The following is a 17,237-nucleotide window of genomic DNA, read 5'->3' on the forward strand; positions in this document are numbered from 1 at the left end:
AAGGGATCCAACAACAGCCAAGTAAGGGTAGCTCCTCCACTGTTCAATCTATGGGCTCCACACCTAAGGAAGGTCTTTTGAGAACCATACGTAATCGATTTGAGCAGTTTGGGCATGTTCTCAGACAGTTGAAAGAAACTTCCCTTACTCCCTCCACTTCTTATGCAGCAAACTCAGGTACTCATGCCAATGGTTTTCATGTTTCAACAATTTCTTCTTAATCTCTTCTTATCATGTTTTGTCTGGAAAAGATAAAGTAAAGCTTGTTGATGGCTCTTTCTCTTCTATTTCTAGATAGGGAGTTGTCTCCCTTCCTGTTGGTTTAAACTTGTCTAATGTTTACCATGTTCAAAAAATGCCTATTAATCTTCTTTCTATCAGTTCTATTACTAAGTCGGTAAATTGTTATGTAACTTTCCTTCCTAATTCTTGTGTTTCAGGATTTGACTTTGAGGAGGATGATTGGTAGGGAACGTATGACAGATGGACTCCACATTTTGGATTCAGTAGCGTCTGCTTCTTCTACAAGCACCAATTTATTGAGTCAATCGAGTCTACAAAAGAGTAGTAATAAAGATGAGATGCATCTCTGGCATTGTCATCTTGGTCATTTATACTTTGCTTCCTTAAGATGTTTGTTTCCTGAGTTTTCTAGTCAATAGGAGTAGAGACAAATGGATTAACTTCTGAGGAAATCTCCTCTTCCACCCCGCAATTTCCGCCCCCCCCCCCTGAAGAGGATTCTGGGAAGGTTCAGTGTAGAGAACACTGACGTGGACCCTACTGCTGTGGTCCCCACTGTGTTCGTATGGCAGCATACTTTTGTTAGTTATGTCAGTGTTAGTTGGTAGTTATTACAACTTGTTATTTCAGCTTTATTATTAGTTTATTTGCCATGTAAGCAATAAGGGCAATTCAGCCCTTTTACAATTAGTCAACATGTATAAATATTAAGAGTGGGTCGGCAGATCAACTGATCAACCTTCTCTCTCTTTTCAAAATCTCTTTGTGTGCTTCTTCTCTCTTCTCCCTCTCTTCTTCCTCTCTTCTGAAATTTCTTCTTTCTTTTTCTTTTGAATTCAAGACTGGTTGTAGTCTTGATCGACTACTTGGTATCAGAGCCGACCTAGGAGCTCTTATGTTAGTCTTGATCTCCTATGTTTAGAAGTTTTTCAACAAAGGAGGATCGGCTGATTCTTGGAGGTTACTGGTAGTGTGCGGCTACTACTAAGGAGATTGTAGAAGGCTGGGAGAGTTCCAGTAGTCAGGAAAAATCAGAAAAGGCTTCAGATCCTCAAGATTAGGGTTTTGCATTAGACAGAAATTTTCTTTCATGAAGTAAGTTTTTTCTTGAGAATAACCTTGGAAAAATCATCTTGGTCTATTCTGAGAGGTGTGGCTGGAAAATCTGTGTTTTTTCCTTTAGGGTTTTGAGAGAAAACCCTATAATTCAAAACTGTTGTTGGTTTCAGATCAGATTTTTAAACTGGTTTCGTACATAATTCTGTTTTCTTTGTTCTTTGGAAGACCTAGGCCGGCTGTTATCAGTTGTTTGGGTGCTGCTTTCTATTACAGTGGTTTAAAAGGTTTTTTATTATTAATTCTTGACCAAGAATGGAGTCCAAGAATCAGGGGGAAGGTATTTTTGAGACTAGCAATGCTGGTAACATGTCTGAGAATGCCTTTCAGATTACAACTGTGAAGTTTGATGGATCAAACTACTTAGAATGGGCTCATTTGGCCATGATGGCCATTGGGGGTAGAGGAAAACTCAGCTGCTTGTTGGGAGTGTTAGACAAATGTATGCCCTTAGCTTCAATCAGAAATATGTACATTATGAATTTATTGTAAATGAATAAAATACACATTTGATTCATGTTCCTGTGGTGTGTTTCTGTATAATACCCTTAAACTGGACACTTAATGAGACTTGTGTTAGTTTAGAATGTTCACAGCCATTGGGTAAGTCTGGGGAGATTTATCCTGCTAAGGCTGATACTGGTGTGCTGCCAACTGTTGGGGTGGCTTGTCTCAGCTACCAGGGTGAGACCCAAAGCACATGCATTGTAGTATTAATAGAACCTTTGAACTAGACCAGATTTCTAGTATTGCCCTGGACCTTGGAGATAGATGGGCAAAACTAGAAAGTTACACCTGACCCCTAGACTCGATTATGATACTACAGTAGGTGTCGGATTGGGCTGTCTTTGATGTACCCATCAGTGAGATCCTTAGCGGGGGTCAAAACCTGGGTATGTTGGGACAATCCGAGAATTCATCTGAGTGGGTGATCATAGTGACAGGATCAGCCCCTTTGTCGGACAAAGGTAATGATCGGGGATGCGCTCTCTCTTATGGAAACCAAAACTGTCGGCAGCCGATTTCAATTGTTGAGATTTTGTTTTGCAAAATATATATATATATATATATATATATATGTTATGGTTTTGAAATGATTTGCAAAATGTTTTAATTCCCGAGATCCATGTAAGTAGAGAGTGCAACGCTGTTCCTTGCAGTCGAGGGAGAGGTCCTCCCTTGTCGAGCAGTGTTTGATCATTATGGGCTGAGAGGTTAAGTGTAAGACCATTGAGGATAATACCTGATGGGCTAATCTTGCATCTACCCACAGTCCTTGGGTGTTACAAGGTGGCTTGGCCCAAGGACCACTTAGGGTAAGTGTTGGGCCCATAGAGCCCATAAGATGGGTTTCAGGGGGTGCACTGTCCATAACAGTGTATTCGGCCAGGCCTTGTAATAAAGGCTGGGCTGAACCCATGTGGCTGATGTGTAGATCAATGTTTGGGTCCCACACCATACAAGGAAGCCCAGCTGGGCAGCAGTTTGGAAGGCTAAGTGAGTACATAACCTTAAATGGGCCTTAAGCCCATTTCGAACTGGGCTGATTTGATCAGTCAATTAAAGGGGGCGAATTCTGAGATGGATCAGCTGATAGGATTGGGCCTAGACCCTATCCACTTAGAGAGTCCAAGAGATTTAGATCTGGAAGCCTCCTAATTAGATTAGGAGATGGCAGATCTGATTTGCAGATAAGATAAGGGTTCTCCCTTATCACTTAAAGGGACTTCTAATCCAAATATAATTTGGATCAGCAACTCCTAATAGGATTAGGAGCTGATACCTTTAAATCTATAAAAGGAGGAGGGGGCGGCAGCCTTTAGACATGCAACCTAAGACTCTTGTCTTCAGAGCTGAAATCACAGAAGAGAGATTTCTGCAACCTCTACAAAATCTCTCTTGCTGCCTCCTTCCTGCCGCCACCATTACCTTCAGTTCGATCTCCAGTTCTTGGGAGAAATCAAGATCTGATCTTGATACCAATCTTTTGGGAAAAGATTGATTGGAGCTGTGCTCACAAGCCATCAAGTTGATTCTTGCGAAGGGTCAAGTTCTTTTGAAGAACATTGCTGATTCTGCTCCATTCTGCACTGCGCCATATTCAGTGGCAGTCTTTGGATCCTTCCTTGGGCGTGAACACCTCCATTGGGAGATACTAATTCTCTGTATCAGGTACATCCTCCCTCCTATTCCTTTTGGTTCAGATCTGGTTTGGTTCATGGTTCAAGATTGAACCTTGAAAAATATGTTTTTCTAAAATAGGGAATTCGATTCCCTGCAAAGATGGGAGAAATTTTTTTGAGATTTGCCCAGTCCATTCCGCAAGACTTGGGCGTCCATGTGATGGATATCCCATCCCTTCAGTGGTATCAGAGCCAAGTTCAAATCTTGAATCAATTTAATTCAGATCTGAACCTGCGCAAATGGGCAGAAGGTGTTCTACCAAATTTGCGCAGATAAGTGTTTTTGGGAATTTTCTCCCAAAATTATGGGCGAATAATCTGAAATTAAATTTTATATAAATCTGATTATTGTTTAGAATAGTTCTTTATGATTTTCTTGATTTATGGGCTGTTTGTACAAGAGGAGATCAAATTCTTAGTTTGCGTAGGGAACCTGCAAGATTTGCAGTTTTTTGATTTATTTATTACATTTGGTCTGTAAATATATATATATATATTTTTATTTTTAGACCCAGTGTATTAGGTATTCGATCTGATGTAATTATAATAGAAATTATGTTTTCTATTTTTATTTATTTTATTTTGGATCGAAGATGGCGGCGCAAGGTAGGAGATTTCGCAGATGGGACATTCGCTACCTGCGATTTGCAGTTTGTGAAACTGCATTCTGTGATCTAACCTCTGTTTTGCAGGATGGATTCTACGAACAGCCCTGGATTGACTGATTCTTGTTTTGTTTCATCAGTTCTTTAATTTTAGATTATTTTCTTGAATTAAAGATTTAATTAAAGATCAAACCCTAGACCCATTCGAACCAAGATTGGTTCAAATTGTTTGGACCGAATCTAGGGTTCGATCAAGGCTGAATATCAGCCCTAATTTTTGTTTAATGGGCCTAAGGATTGATAATTAATTGGATATTTAATTCGGCCCAACTTGTAAGGCCCAGTTTTAAATTGTTAAAACTGCCAAAAGCCCACTTCAAAGGATAAAGCTATATGGGCCGAACTGGGTAACCTTAATTCAGCTCATATACCTAGATGATATTAATTGTTAATATTATGGATTAAAATGGGCTTCAAATGGGTTTTTACAGATAATTAATTGATTGGATCAATTCCTCCCTGCGTGTGATGTATGGATGTGTGATGTGCTACGTTCATGGGCCATAAGTGCTTGGCCCATGTAGATTCGATAGTGGCTCTTGCGCACACCATGGCTGAATGCACATCATTGTCATGGTGTCCCTCCTGGTCATTGGATGACCTCCCTCAATTGTGGGCCCCACACCTCCTGAAGAGGTTACATGCGGAACCCTAGCCGACTTAGGCCCACCGAAATCTGGCTTTATGAAAGTCAGTGGGAGCCACTTTGGTTTGACCTAAAATAAACTAGGGCGTAATTCTTGTTCCCTCTAGTAAATATGAGTGCACGTGATAGGGAGATTCATATGATGAACTCTCTAAAAGCCTTCCATCATTAGCATGGGGATGAGTCCTTTAGTAATGAGGAAACGCACCAGAAAATGGGCTATTCATTTGCTGTTAGGCTTGTCCAAGTGTTTCATAAGATGATAGCGGCGTCATAGACTGATGTGGGAGGGGCTTCATCAGAAAATGGGAAAAACTACATATCCCGAATCAAAAATAGCGATGGAATTTTGACTAATAATCACGAGGAGATGGGTCCGGAAGCTGTTAATTATTTCCAACATATTCTCTCTTCGGAAGGAGCTCCCCAAGATCTCGAGTTATTACAGGTGATTCCCAACCTTGTTAATAATGAAGACAATGAGATGTTGATTAGACTTCCGCTTGTTATGAGTTTGAGAGAGGACGAGCTAACTTCCTAATATGAGAGGTACGGGAGACCCACTAATGGACTATGAGGCGGGCAGGGTGGATAGTTGACTTCTCCCTGACTGGTGATAGCGCGATACGGCTTTTCAGCCGCATCTTGCTGGCTACGCTAACGTGCAACGGCTTGAGCACAAGGCGCGAAAGCATGCGAAGAAAGCTCCTAACCTAGGTTGGGCGCGCTTACGTTTTCTCGCTTGTTGGCTTCGCCATATCTTGCTTGCGCGGAAGCTACCGCAACTAAAAGAAAATGAATGAAGGAAGGAGCGGAGCGAAAGACTACAGAGGCATTCCGGGCCGACTACAAGACTACGACTACAATACAAGTCATGAGCTATAGTGAAGCCAAGCCGGATAGGCTGAAGCCCTTTTTTATGTCGAAAGCCCCACAACTAGCTATCAACTAGCAGACAACTAACGCAAGCCTACTCAACTAATCTCATAAGTAAACGCCTGTTCGCATCGCAACTAATAGAAAATCTTCATAGCCTTTCCTATACTATAATCTTTCCTTGGATCCTAGGCGCAAGGATTTACAGCCCTTTATAGAATAGAACCTCCAGATTCTTCAAATAAAGCAAGTATCGACAGGCCTGCCTAGTCCTTTTCCTCTGCTTCTGCTGGTAAAAAATTCTGCGAGTTCTATCAGCAGAATAAGGGATTCCAAGTCTTTCGTTGATCAGGCGACACCCGGATTTGAACTGGGGAAAAGGGATTTGCAGTCCCCCGCCTTACCACTCGGCCATGCCGCCAAAACGATACAAAATAGATAGAAATATTTCCTTTTTGGGGGATTACTGAACCTTTTTTTTTATTGAATCCAGTTGATTCCCTTCGATTGATTGTATTGTATAGTATCTCAAAACATATGCCTAAAAACTTCCCTTTTTCTTTTCTATTGAAAGAGAAAATAAATGTGGATTTTCAGTCACAGAATGAAAAAATCAGAGCAAGTTGGAACCATTAACTATTGACTGTGAATTCATAAACAATTCTTGGATTTGGATCTAAAATTGTATTTCCTTAATGACATAAGAAAATTCAATTGATACACAAGTAATCAGTATCGATTTTGAATTATTTTCTTTTCAATTTCAATTATAACAACATATAGGTCATCAGCCCCATCTAAGTCAATTAGATGATCTTTTCGTATCGAGGATCTCCCTTATGGGATTCCCTAATTCCCTAGTGCGACTGATCTAACGAAACGAAATAAGAAAATAGAGCGTTAGCTGTCGTCTAAATACTAAGAAAGGCGATAGCTGTCGCTGTCGTTACAAACTAAACTAAGGGAGATGGGTGGGATAAGAAGACTATACCTAACAATCAATCCCTACCTAACCAACTACTAAGAACTATGGGGTGGTTGGGCGGGAGAAGAACTAAACTAACTAACTAGCCATGCCATACCAAAGAAGCTAGCCTCGCTACAAAATTTTGCTTTAGCCAATGATCCAGGAATAATTGGGATGATGGTTTCAAACTTCTTACTAATATGGACCAAACTAATCAAAGATACCGAGAAAAAAGGTATGTTGATAAGAATAATTTTGATGAATCCATTTCAAAACATGAACAAATGGTTGGAAATGGAAGAAAAAATCAGTATGATTTGCTTGCTCCTAAAAATATTTTATCACCTAGACGTCGTAGAAAGTTGAGAATTCGATACATAGGTACATGCGGTAGACTCATAGTGTCTAGTGGCTCATTCAAGAATGAAATCAAATGAGCCCTTTTAACTCAGTGGTAGAGTAACGCCATGGTAAGGCGTAAGTCATCGGTTCAAATCCGATAAGGGGCTTTTTTCAAAAAACTCCAGTCTTAGTCTTCATTTTTTTTAAGCGGAGAATAGAGATTTTATATTTGTAATAAAAAAAAGTAACTGCCTGTATACTGCATGATAAATTATCATTATAATGAGTTATAGTATACTATAAAGTATACTATATATACTATAGTAGTAGTATAGTTCTAACAATATTTGTTCATTATTTGTTCATTATAATGATAAGTAATGATAAGTCATCCCACTTTTTGGAGTTGGAGGACGACTATGTTACTATAGGCCATACTCCTACTCATGTTTCATTATTCAATATTTTTGGTCCTAGGACATAGAGATTCTATCTACCCAATCCCAATTATGAATCACCAAATATTCCTGCTTTTTTTATTCCAATCAAATCCATTGTAAAGATTAGAAATCAAAAAAAAAAAAAATCAACAAAAGAAAAGTAAGTGGACCTGACCCATTGAATCATGACTATATCAGCTATTCTGATATTAAAATTCAATAGAGATGAAATTGTAGCTGCGGACCCTTTTTTTTTTATTGAATTTCCTTGGACTACGAAAGAATTTATCGATATTTCCGATTGAATCTTCTTGTTCCTGGATGCTCTATAGGAATAAATTGTTATTCCGTTCCTCCACAAAGAAACGTTTATTCCAAGTCACAATGCAAGAGCCGTCTTTTTTTTTAATATCTTTTCTTTCTTTTAGTCCATAAAAAATCAGTTCTGGATATATATCTCAGATCGTGGCTTCATGTACTAAATATTTCTATACCGATGCATCCATTTGTTCCGACAATGTGATTGAGAACGGATGCGAGAAAGATACTTTCATTTCCAGTTTCCTATTATTTCATTTTAATATTGAATTTAGGAACAGGGACAAAAAAGTAGGGAATTTACTTTTTTCTGACCGAAAAGAAAAAGGTAAAGTAAAAAAGTAAATGGGGAAATATTTGAAGTGTCTTTTTTCTTTTGATTCGACCCGTGAAAAGATAATATACTATGGAGTTTTAGATTCATCTGAAGGAAAAGGAAATAGAACAAAGAAAATAATAAAAAACAATAAAGCAATTAATTTTTTTTTTAATTATAAAAATGAATTATTAATATTAAATTATATATAGGATACTGTAGTAGTTTAATATACATAGAAATTAGGAAAATTCATAGAGATATTTATTGACCTTTTCTCAATATCACTAACAAGATCCCAGAATAAGATTAGTTGATGGAACGGGAGGGGGTAGCTCTAGAGAGTAACTGGTGCCGAGAGAAGGAATCACTTGTTCCTTGAACCGTTCTTTCAAAAAATCCATCTGATTGATGAGTCATAACATTTAGCCAATTCTTTCTTTTTGACCTCTAAATCTCAAAAACCCTCCTAAAAATATAAATCCTAATGAAAAACTGATATATATGATATCAACTATACTATGGTTACGTTTAGAACTCTCCGCCAGGTGGATTCTGGGCCTACTCCTACCTCATTTGCGTCTACATCAGGTAATGCCACAACATTCCATGTGTCATCTCATACTACTGATTCACCTTGGATTATTGACTCCGGAGCCTCAAATCACATGACCGGTAAGTCAAATTTGTTCCAGACATATAACCTTTTCTCTGGGAGAGATAAGGTAAGACTGGCTGATGGTTCCTTTTTTACCATAGCTGGCAGAGGCACCATATCTCTCCCACTTGGCCTTACTCTTCCAAATGTCCTGCATGTTCTGAAATTACCTATTAATTTGTTGTCCATTAGTAGTATTACTCACTCTTTGAACTGCTCAGTCACCTTTTTTCCATCTTCATGTGTGTTTCAGGATTTGACCTCGGGGAAGACGATTGGTAGAGGAAGCATGGTGGATGGTCTCTACGTGTTGGAGAATAATGCTGGTCTAGTGGCGACTGAGTCCACAAGTTCGGCGAGTGAGAGTCAGGCTTATTTATGGCATAGTCGTTTAGGTCATCTTTCTTTTGAGTCGTTAAAAGTTATGTTCCCAAAGATTTTTGAGTCCTTGTCAGTGAGTCAGTTATAGTGTCAAACTTGTCAGTTGAGTAAGCATTGTAGAAGCTCTTTACCTTTAAGAAATAAAAGATCTGAATTTCCATTTCATATTGTTTATTCTGATGTTTGGGGCCTTTTACTCTACCTACTACGACTGGCTATAAGTATTTTGTTACGTTGATTGATGATTATTCTCGATACACTTGGGTTTATCCTATGCAATCTCGAGATGAAGTGCCACAAATTGTGAAAGATTTCCAACGCATGGTGTTCACTCAGTTCCAAACGGAAATTCATATTTTCCAGTCGGACAATGCAAAGGAATATTTCCATAGTGATCTCACGAAGTTCTTTGCTTCGAGTGGGTCACTTCAGCGAAGCTCTAGTGCCAAGACACCCCAACAAAATGGTGTGGCTGAACAAAAAAATCGTCATCTACTTGAAGTTGCTCGTGGCTTGCTGATTCATATGAATGTGCCAAAACAGTTCTGGATGGATGCAGTATTGTGTGCGACATATATCATCAATCGCATGCCCTCTCGGCTACTAGAGTATAAGGCCCCACATCAGCTCCTGTTCCCTACAGCCCCGCTGTCCACCATTCCGATGCGTGTCTTTGGGTGTCGTTGTTTTGTCCACAACCTATCACCTACTCGTGGTAAACTTGACCCTCGGGCTATTCCTTGTGTTTTTCTTGGTTACCCCTCATCTCAAAAGGGGTATCATTGCTATGATCCCATTGCCCGTAAGTACTATGTTTCCATTGATGTCTCATTCTTTGAGAGTCAACCTTTCTTCTCGGTTTTTCCTCAGGGGGAGAGTAGGGTTGAGGAGAAACAGGCGACGACTCAGATTCAACTACCTCCTTTACCCGATCCTCCTCCGTTCCGAGTTTTCCATCTTCGTCATAAGAACCAACAGAGTTCAAGAGCCGTGGAGCTGGACACTATGCAACCAACATCATCGGATTCACTCGAGGCAGATCTGTCTCATCAGCCAGGTACACTTTCTCCCATTGCTCCTTTAAATGTTGATTCACATGTCCCCAATGATCTTAATATTCCTATTGCTAAGAGAAAGGGTGTTAGATCTTATACCACTAATCATCCTATCTCTAACTTTGTGTCCTATGAGCATGTTTCACCCTCGTACCGTGCCTTCCTCTCCTCTGTGGACAGTGTTCCCATCCCTAAGACTGTGGCATAAGCTTTGTCAAAACCTGAATGGACAGATGCAATGTAGGAAGAAATTGATGCCTTACATAAAAATGGTACGTGGGAGTTGGTAGATCTTCTTGAGGGGAAGGAACCAGTGGGGTGCAAGTGGGTGTTCACAGTGAAACACAAAGCTGATGGAACTATTGAAAGGTACAAGGCTAGACTGGTAGCAAGAGGCTTCACACAAGTATATGAAGTGGACTATGCAGAGACTTTTGCCCCTGTAGCGAAGATGAACTCCATCCGGATTCTCCTTTCCTTGGCAGCAAATCTTGACTGGGATCTTCACCAATTGGACATCAAGAATGTCTTCTTGAATGATGACTTGGAAGAGGAGGTGTACATGACCCAACCCCCAGGGTTCTGTGCCAGAGGCAGTGAACAAAAGGTGTGCAGGTTGAAAAAGTCCCTATATGGATTGAAACAATCACCTCAGGCTTGGTTTAGTAAGTTCCATGTAGCAGTCCCACAAATGGGATTCAAACAATGCCAATCAGATCATACCTTGTTTGTAAAAAGAGGTGAAGGAAAAATTGCAGCTCTTATTGTGTATGTGGATGACATAATGATCACAGGAGATTGGGAGGCTGAAATCCAGAGACTAAAAAAATTCTTAGCCACTAAATTTGAGGTGAAGGATCTAGGCCCCTTACAATACTTCCTTGGAATTGAAGTTGCCCACTCTCACAAGGGCATCTTTATTTCCCAACGGAAGTATGTACTAGATCTACTAGAAGATACAGACAAGTTGGGGGTAAAACCATCTGATTCACCTATTGAACCTAATCACCATCTGGGAGACAGTTAGGGAGAGTTTTTGAAAGATGTAAAGATGTTCCAGAGACTTGTGGGGAGACTTCTGTATTTGTCTATGACCAGGCCTGATATTGCCTATGCAGTGGGTGTCCTTAGTCAATTCATGCACAGCCCGATGACAACTCACTTTGAAGCTACAGAGAGGATCTTGAGATATCTCAAGAAGTTTCCTGGGGCTGGTTTGTTGTTCCAGAAACACAGTCACTTAAAAGTGGAAGTATATACTGATGCAGATTGGGCAGGAGCAGCAATGACCGAAAGTCCACCAGTGGTTATTGTGCTTTTGTAGGAGGAAACCTTGTCACATGGAGAAGCAAAAAACAAAGTGTGGTGGCTAGATCCAGTGCTGAAGCAGAATATAGAGTGATGGCTCATGGGGTTGCGGAAATCATGTGGATAAGAAATCTGTTAGGTGAACTGGGTTTTGCAGTAAACAATCCTACTTCACTCTACTGTGACAATAAAGCAGCCATCAATATTGCTGCTAATCCAGTTCTGCATGATAGGACGAAAACACATTGAAGTGGACAAACATTTTATCAGAGAGAAACTTGAAAGTGGAGAAGTATGCACACCATATGTCAACTTGGAAGAGCAACTTGCAGATATCTTCACCAAAGGTCTTCATCAAGTGCGGCACAAAGATTTGTGTGACAAGTTGGGCATGATTGACATCTATGCTCCAACTTGAGGGGGAGTGTTGGAATAATGTTAGAATAACTTAGTTGCAATTGTTAGGGCCTGTTTGTCTAATTAAAGTGTTTTTTTATTTCGTTTTTTTATTTCTGTTATGTCTGTTATTGTACTCAGGGGCACAAGGGTCTTTTCCCTTGTTATTTTTGTCGCCCTATATATATTAAATAAACACTGGCACTGCCAGCACTGTTGCATTGCAAACTCTCTCTTTTCTCTTCTCTTCTCTTCTCTCCTCTTCCACCTATCTCTGGCCGGCTACACTGCCAAGAGTGGACAAGCATTTTATAAGGGAGAAGCTTGAGAAGGGTGAAGTTTGCACTCCTTATGTGAGTTCAAAGGAGCAACTTATTGATGTTCTCATAAAGGGGCTCAAATGATTGTGGCACAATGAATTATGTGACAAGTTGGGCACTGACATATACAATCAAACTCGAGGGGGAATGCTGTTAGTTTACTGTTTTCTGATTTTTACTTCTCATGTTTATGTTAGAGTGTGCCACTCAGGGGTACTATTGTACTTCCACCTTTTATTATGTCACCCTATTATAAATAATAAACAAGGCACCACCAGCCCAAGTTTCTTGGCTCTCCATTGTCACTCTTCTCTTCTCCTTTATTCTCTTCTCCTCTCTTCTCTCCTTCCTACTGGTTCCAGGTGGAAAACAGTTTACTAAAAGCCTAAGTTGGAATAGAGTGGGTTAAATTAATAAGATGCTAGAATTATATGATATATATGATCCAACTTGAGTGAAAGTGTTAGAAGTAGTGGAAAACACAAAGATATTAGGTGGAAAGGTAATTTTGTCTCATTATTCTAGGGTAGGGGTAATTTAGTATTTCAATATGTAACCATGCCCCCAACAGAAAAAAAAAATTGGAAAATAGGTGAGACTAGTTTTTTCTCCTATTGATTCTTTCCTTTTCACTTCTCTTCTTTTTCACTTTTAGTTTTTGAGTTCTTTCTTCTTTAGTAGGTACCTTTTTGAGACTTTATAAGTAAGCAATACTTGGTTGAATTCTAGAACACAATGGCATACCACAAAAATTCATTGTTACTAATTATAAATTTTGGTGGTTAGACAAATGATGGATGCTTGGAATCTATCTTTGCAAGGAAGAATTATAACTAAAACTAAGAGATGCTTCTGGGTAGGAGAATTACCACAAGAGCTGTGAAAGAAATTATGATACCGAAAACCAGAAACCCGTTAATAGCACCAATAAACCGCTGGCTGCATGAAGCATTGCTTCCAAATCAGAACTCTTTTGGTCATTTAAAATGTCTTAGTTATTTACTTATATGATCTCATATAAATAGAGGTAACATGAAGAGAAACTACTAGTGTAGATGAGGAATAGATGCGTGGTACCATTTTATATGGTGAAGTACTATTGCATTATGTAGAATTATTTATTACTTTTTATATTTTGTTTACACTTTTCATATAGACCTTCAAATTGTACATACTTGATTGGCATGGTATCAGAGCACTACAGATGTGGGATTGAAAACAAGTTTCTAGCTATTTAATTGGTTTGCATTTGGGAAGGGAAAACATCAGAGAAATAATGCTCACGTTGCATGTTCTGGCAATGAGACAAAGGGGTCAAGAGAGGTATACTAGTGGTAATACAGCCAACACTAGTTCATACTAGTTCTTAAAAAGTAGTGAAGAGATGGTCAAGTTCAGTTAGTCAATGCCTTAATTGGAACTTCAAAAGGGGGTAATTCTATAACTTTTATCTCTTTCAGCCATTTAAGTAAACATTTTTATACTAATCATGAGATTCTCAATTCATCCACTCCTACTTGAGCCATTGATTCTGGAGCCTCCAATCATATGACCCATTTGTCCTTGTTTTCTACATAAGTGTACTTTCTAGTTGGGATAAGGTTAAAATTGCTAACTGATCCCTTTTTACTATTGCAGGGAATGGAAACATTAGGATCTATGATCTATTATCATTATCCTATTTTTTCATGTTCCTGATTTCTCTATTAACCTATCATCCATTAGTATCTTTCAGGGTCATTGTCCTTTAGGATCTGGCATCAGGGATGATGATTGGCTATGAGAAAGAAGCTGATGGCCTTTACATATTGGACTCCACACTTCAATCAATCAGCTCTACTTTTTGTGGTAGTTCAACTGCTCATCCCAATCAGAGTCAAAATAAAAGCAATATTTTCTTGTGGGTTCCTGGTTGCAATATTTAAGACTCATGTCTTTTAAGTTGTTTGTGTCTACTCCTTCCTCTAGTCTTCAATGTGAGTTGCATGAGTCTAAACATTAAAGAATTCCTTTTTATCCTAATAATTAAAGTACTTGATTGTTTTCTGTTGTCCACTTTGACATCTGTGTTTTCATGCCTATTCATTGGGTCATATGAAGTATTTTATTACATTGATTATTCTCAATTCACATTGATATATCATATAAAGACAAGGAATAGGGTACCAAATATTATTTGCTAGTTTTATTAAATGGTACTTAGTATGGAAAACAGATTCAAGTATTTCTAACAATGGGGGTACTTTGAGAGTACTTTCAACGAATTTCAACCAAGGTTTAAGAGAAATGGGCAGTATTCTCCAGCCCTGCACTATCATCTATATGAGGGTTTAAGAAAGATACATGAAGAGATAAAACAGCCCCTCATTAGGTTGTAGCAAGGCATAAGATGATAGTTATTATTGTAAGCTCCATCACCATAGTAGAAGCAGAATGTTACTTGGGTCAACAATGAGATATAATGGTTCGATACCCTCTCTCCTGAAAACCCTTTATTCACATATTTTCTCTTTTTCTTCTTCTTCTCCTACTTTCACTATCAATTGGACCTTTCTACTATGATTTCCTTCCTTTTTCTTTCATATTTTTTAATTGTTTCCTAAAGTTAATATGGTATCAGAGCTCCAGGTTTCATTCTAACAGTAGTCATACAAGACTACAGAGACTCTTTAGGTTTTGAACATAAAATAAAAGAGGAAGAAAGAGAGAAGAAGAGAAGAAGAGAGATAGAAAAGGAGCACTCGTGGGAGAAGCTTTGAAAGAAGATAATGGTTGGAGTGCTTAAAACAGCCGCCCCACTCCTTAATTTATATACATAGTTTCCTAATTGTAAAAGAACTTTAATGCTTACATGGCAATAAAAGATAAGATTAAAATAAAACTAATCCTAGATAAGATAGAATAAAACTTATCCTACTAGGAAATCTGATCCTAATCAATTAAATCTAAGTACATCTCAGGGTGTCACATGACTACTCTTAATGTGGGGTCCATAGTTTCCTACACTCCCCCTCAAGTTGGGTAGTAGATATTTGTCATTCCCAACTTGCATAGATCTTCTTCTAACTTCTTTCTTGAAACAGCCTTGGTGAGAATGTCTGCAAACTGCATGTCGGAGGTGATGTAGGGAAGGCATACTTCTAGAGATGTAACCCTTTCTCTAATAAAATGTTGGTCCACTTCAATATGCTTAGTTCTGTCGTGTTGTACTGGATTATGGGCTATATGATGGCAGCCTGATTATCACAATACAACATTAGGGGTTTCTCATAAACAATGCCCAATTCCTCAAGTAATGATCTCAACTATAGAATCTCAGTCACACCATTTACCATGGACATATATTCAGCTTCAGCACTTGAACGATAAACAACACTTTGTTTCTTACTCTTCCAGGAGAACAAATTACCTCCAACAAAAGCACAATATCCAGAGGTATATCTTCGGTCATCAACACTCCCAGCCCAATTAGCATCTGTGTAGACTTCTATCTTCATGTGGTCATTTTTCTTGAACAAAATGCCTCTTCCTAGGAACCTCTTCAAATATGCTAATATCCTTTCAACCGCAAGGAGGTGAGTAGTTCTAGGAGAGTGCATATACTGACTGCATAACTGATGTCAGGTCTTGTGAGCCAAAGATAGAGAAGCTTTCCAACTAACCGTTGAAACATAACTTTATCTTCAATAGGCTCTCCACCCTCTACACTAATCCTGTGGTTCTGTTCAATAGGTGTGTCCGCAGGCTTAACTCCCAACTTTCCTGTTTCTTATAACAAATCAAGAACATACTTTCATTGAGAGACAAAAATCCCATGCTTGGATCTAGCTACCTCAATGCCCAAGAAGTATCGTAGTTTCCCCAGATCTTTTACCTCAAACTCTTGATAGAGTTGCTTAAGAGACTCAATTTCACTAGTATCACTCCCAGTTACTACAATATCGTCCACATACACGGCAAGCAAGGTTATGGAGGAACCCACTCTCTTAAAACAAGGTGTGGTCTGACTGAGTCCGAACCTATCAATGGCTCGTCTGAATATGTCAAACCATGCTTTGGGGGACTGTTTTAGTCTATATAGAGCTTTGTTTAACCGACAAACCTTTCCTGTCTCCGTACCATAAAATCCTGGAGGCAATTGCATGTAAACTTCTTCCTACAAGTCTCATTGAAAAAGGCATTTTTAACATCCATCCGATACAATAGTCAAGAATAACTAGCTGCAAGAGATAATAATACTCTAATAGTGGTCATCTTTGCTATTAGTGCAAAAGTTTCTAAGTAGTCAATACCATATGTCTGAGTAAATCCTTTTGCAACTAATCGGGCCATATACATTTCAAAAGAACCATCAGCATTATGTTTCACAGTAAATACCCATCTACATCCAATCGGTTTCTTTCCTTTGGGTTGATCAACTATCTCCCAGGTATTATTTATGATGAGGGCATCCATTTCTATTATTGCATCTTTCCATTCTAGTACTTCCAATGCTTTCTGTATTGTTCTAGGAATGGGAATATAATTGATGTGAGAAAAGACTTGTAGGAGGGAGATAAATGATCATAGGGTAGGAACTGAGAAATGCAATGAGTTGTGGTGCAATGGCATTTGCCTTTACGGACTACTATGGGGAGATCAAGGTCACTGAATGAATGTGAAGGCTCCATGGATGAATGTCTCTCATCTGTAGTATCTGTGGTACCTGGATATGGATTTGCAGAAGGAACTGGGGCTACTGTGGTACCGGGATCTGGATCTGTAGTGGGGACTAGGACTGGCCTGCACTGCTGATGTCCAAAATTGACCTGTCTCCATTGTCTGTGATAAACTTTCACATCCTTGCACCTTTGACATCCTTCCCCATTACATCCTTCTTCACTTAATGGGATTGGAAAAGGAACTTCCGATGAGCTACTCCCGACTTCACTTTTCTCCCTCTGAGGAGAAACCCTTGGATAATAGGGTTTATCCTCGAAGAAGGTGATGTCCATTGAGACAAATCTT

General features: G+C 39.0%; 1 protein-coding gene and 2 non-coding genes across 4 annotated transcripts in view; 1 reads left to right on the top strand and 2 right to left on the bottom strand.

The window, feature by feature from the left end:
- LOC148871703 (Tryptophan/tyrosine permease) overlaps window positions 1-17,237 on the bottom strand; it is a 114,147-nt gene that overhangs the window by 16,006 nt on the left and 80,904 nt on the right. For both annotated transcript variants that reach the window (XM_088968121.1, XM_088968120.1), the window contains one exon: window positions 13,100-13,169. In XM_088968121.1, the coding sequence (XP_088824247.1) occupies window positions 13,100-13,169 (70 nt within the window). The remainder of the gene's footprint in view (window positions 1-13,099; window positions 13,170-17,237) is intronic.
- On the bottom strand, window positions 6,080-6,150 carry TRNAC-GCA (transfer RNA cysteine (anticodon GCA)). The gene has a single exon. It is a non-coding gene; the product is annotated as a tRNA-Cys (tRNA).
- TRNAT-GGU (transfer RNA threonine (anticodon GGU)) lies at window positions 7,134-7,205 on the top strand. The gene has a single exon. It is a non-coding gene; the product is annotated as a tRNA-Thr (tRNA).

This window comes from Nelumbo lutea, chromosome 2 (genome assembly GCF_056320005.1).
Source record: "Nelumbo lutea isolate HS-2025 chromosome 2, American lotus-T2T, whole genome shotgun sequence".
Taxonomy (NCBI): Eukaryota; Viridiplantae; Streptophyta; class Magnoliopsida; order Proteales; family Nelumbonaceae; genus Nelumbo; species Nelumbo lutea.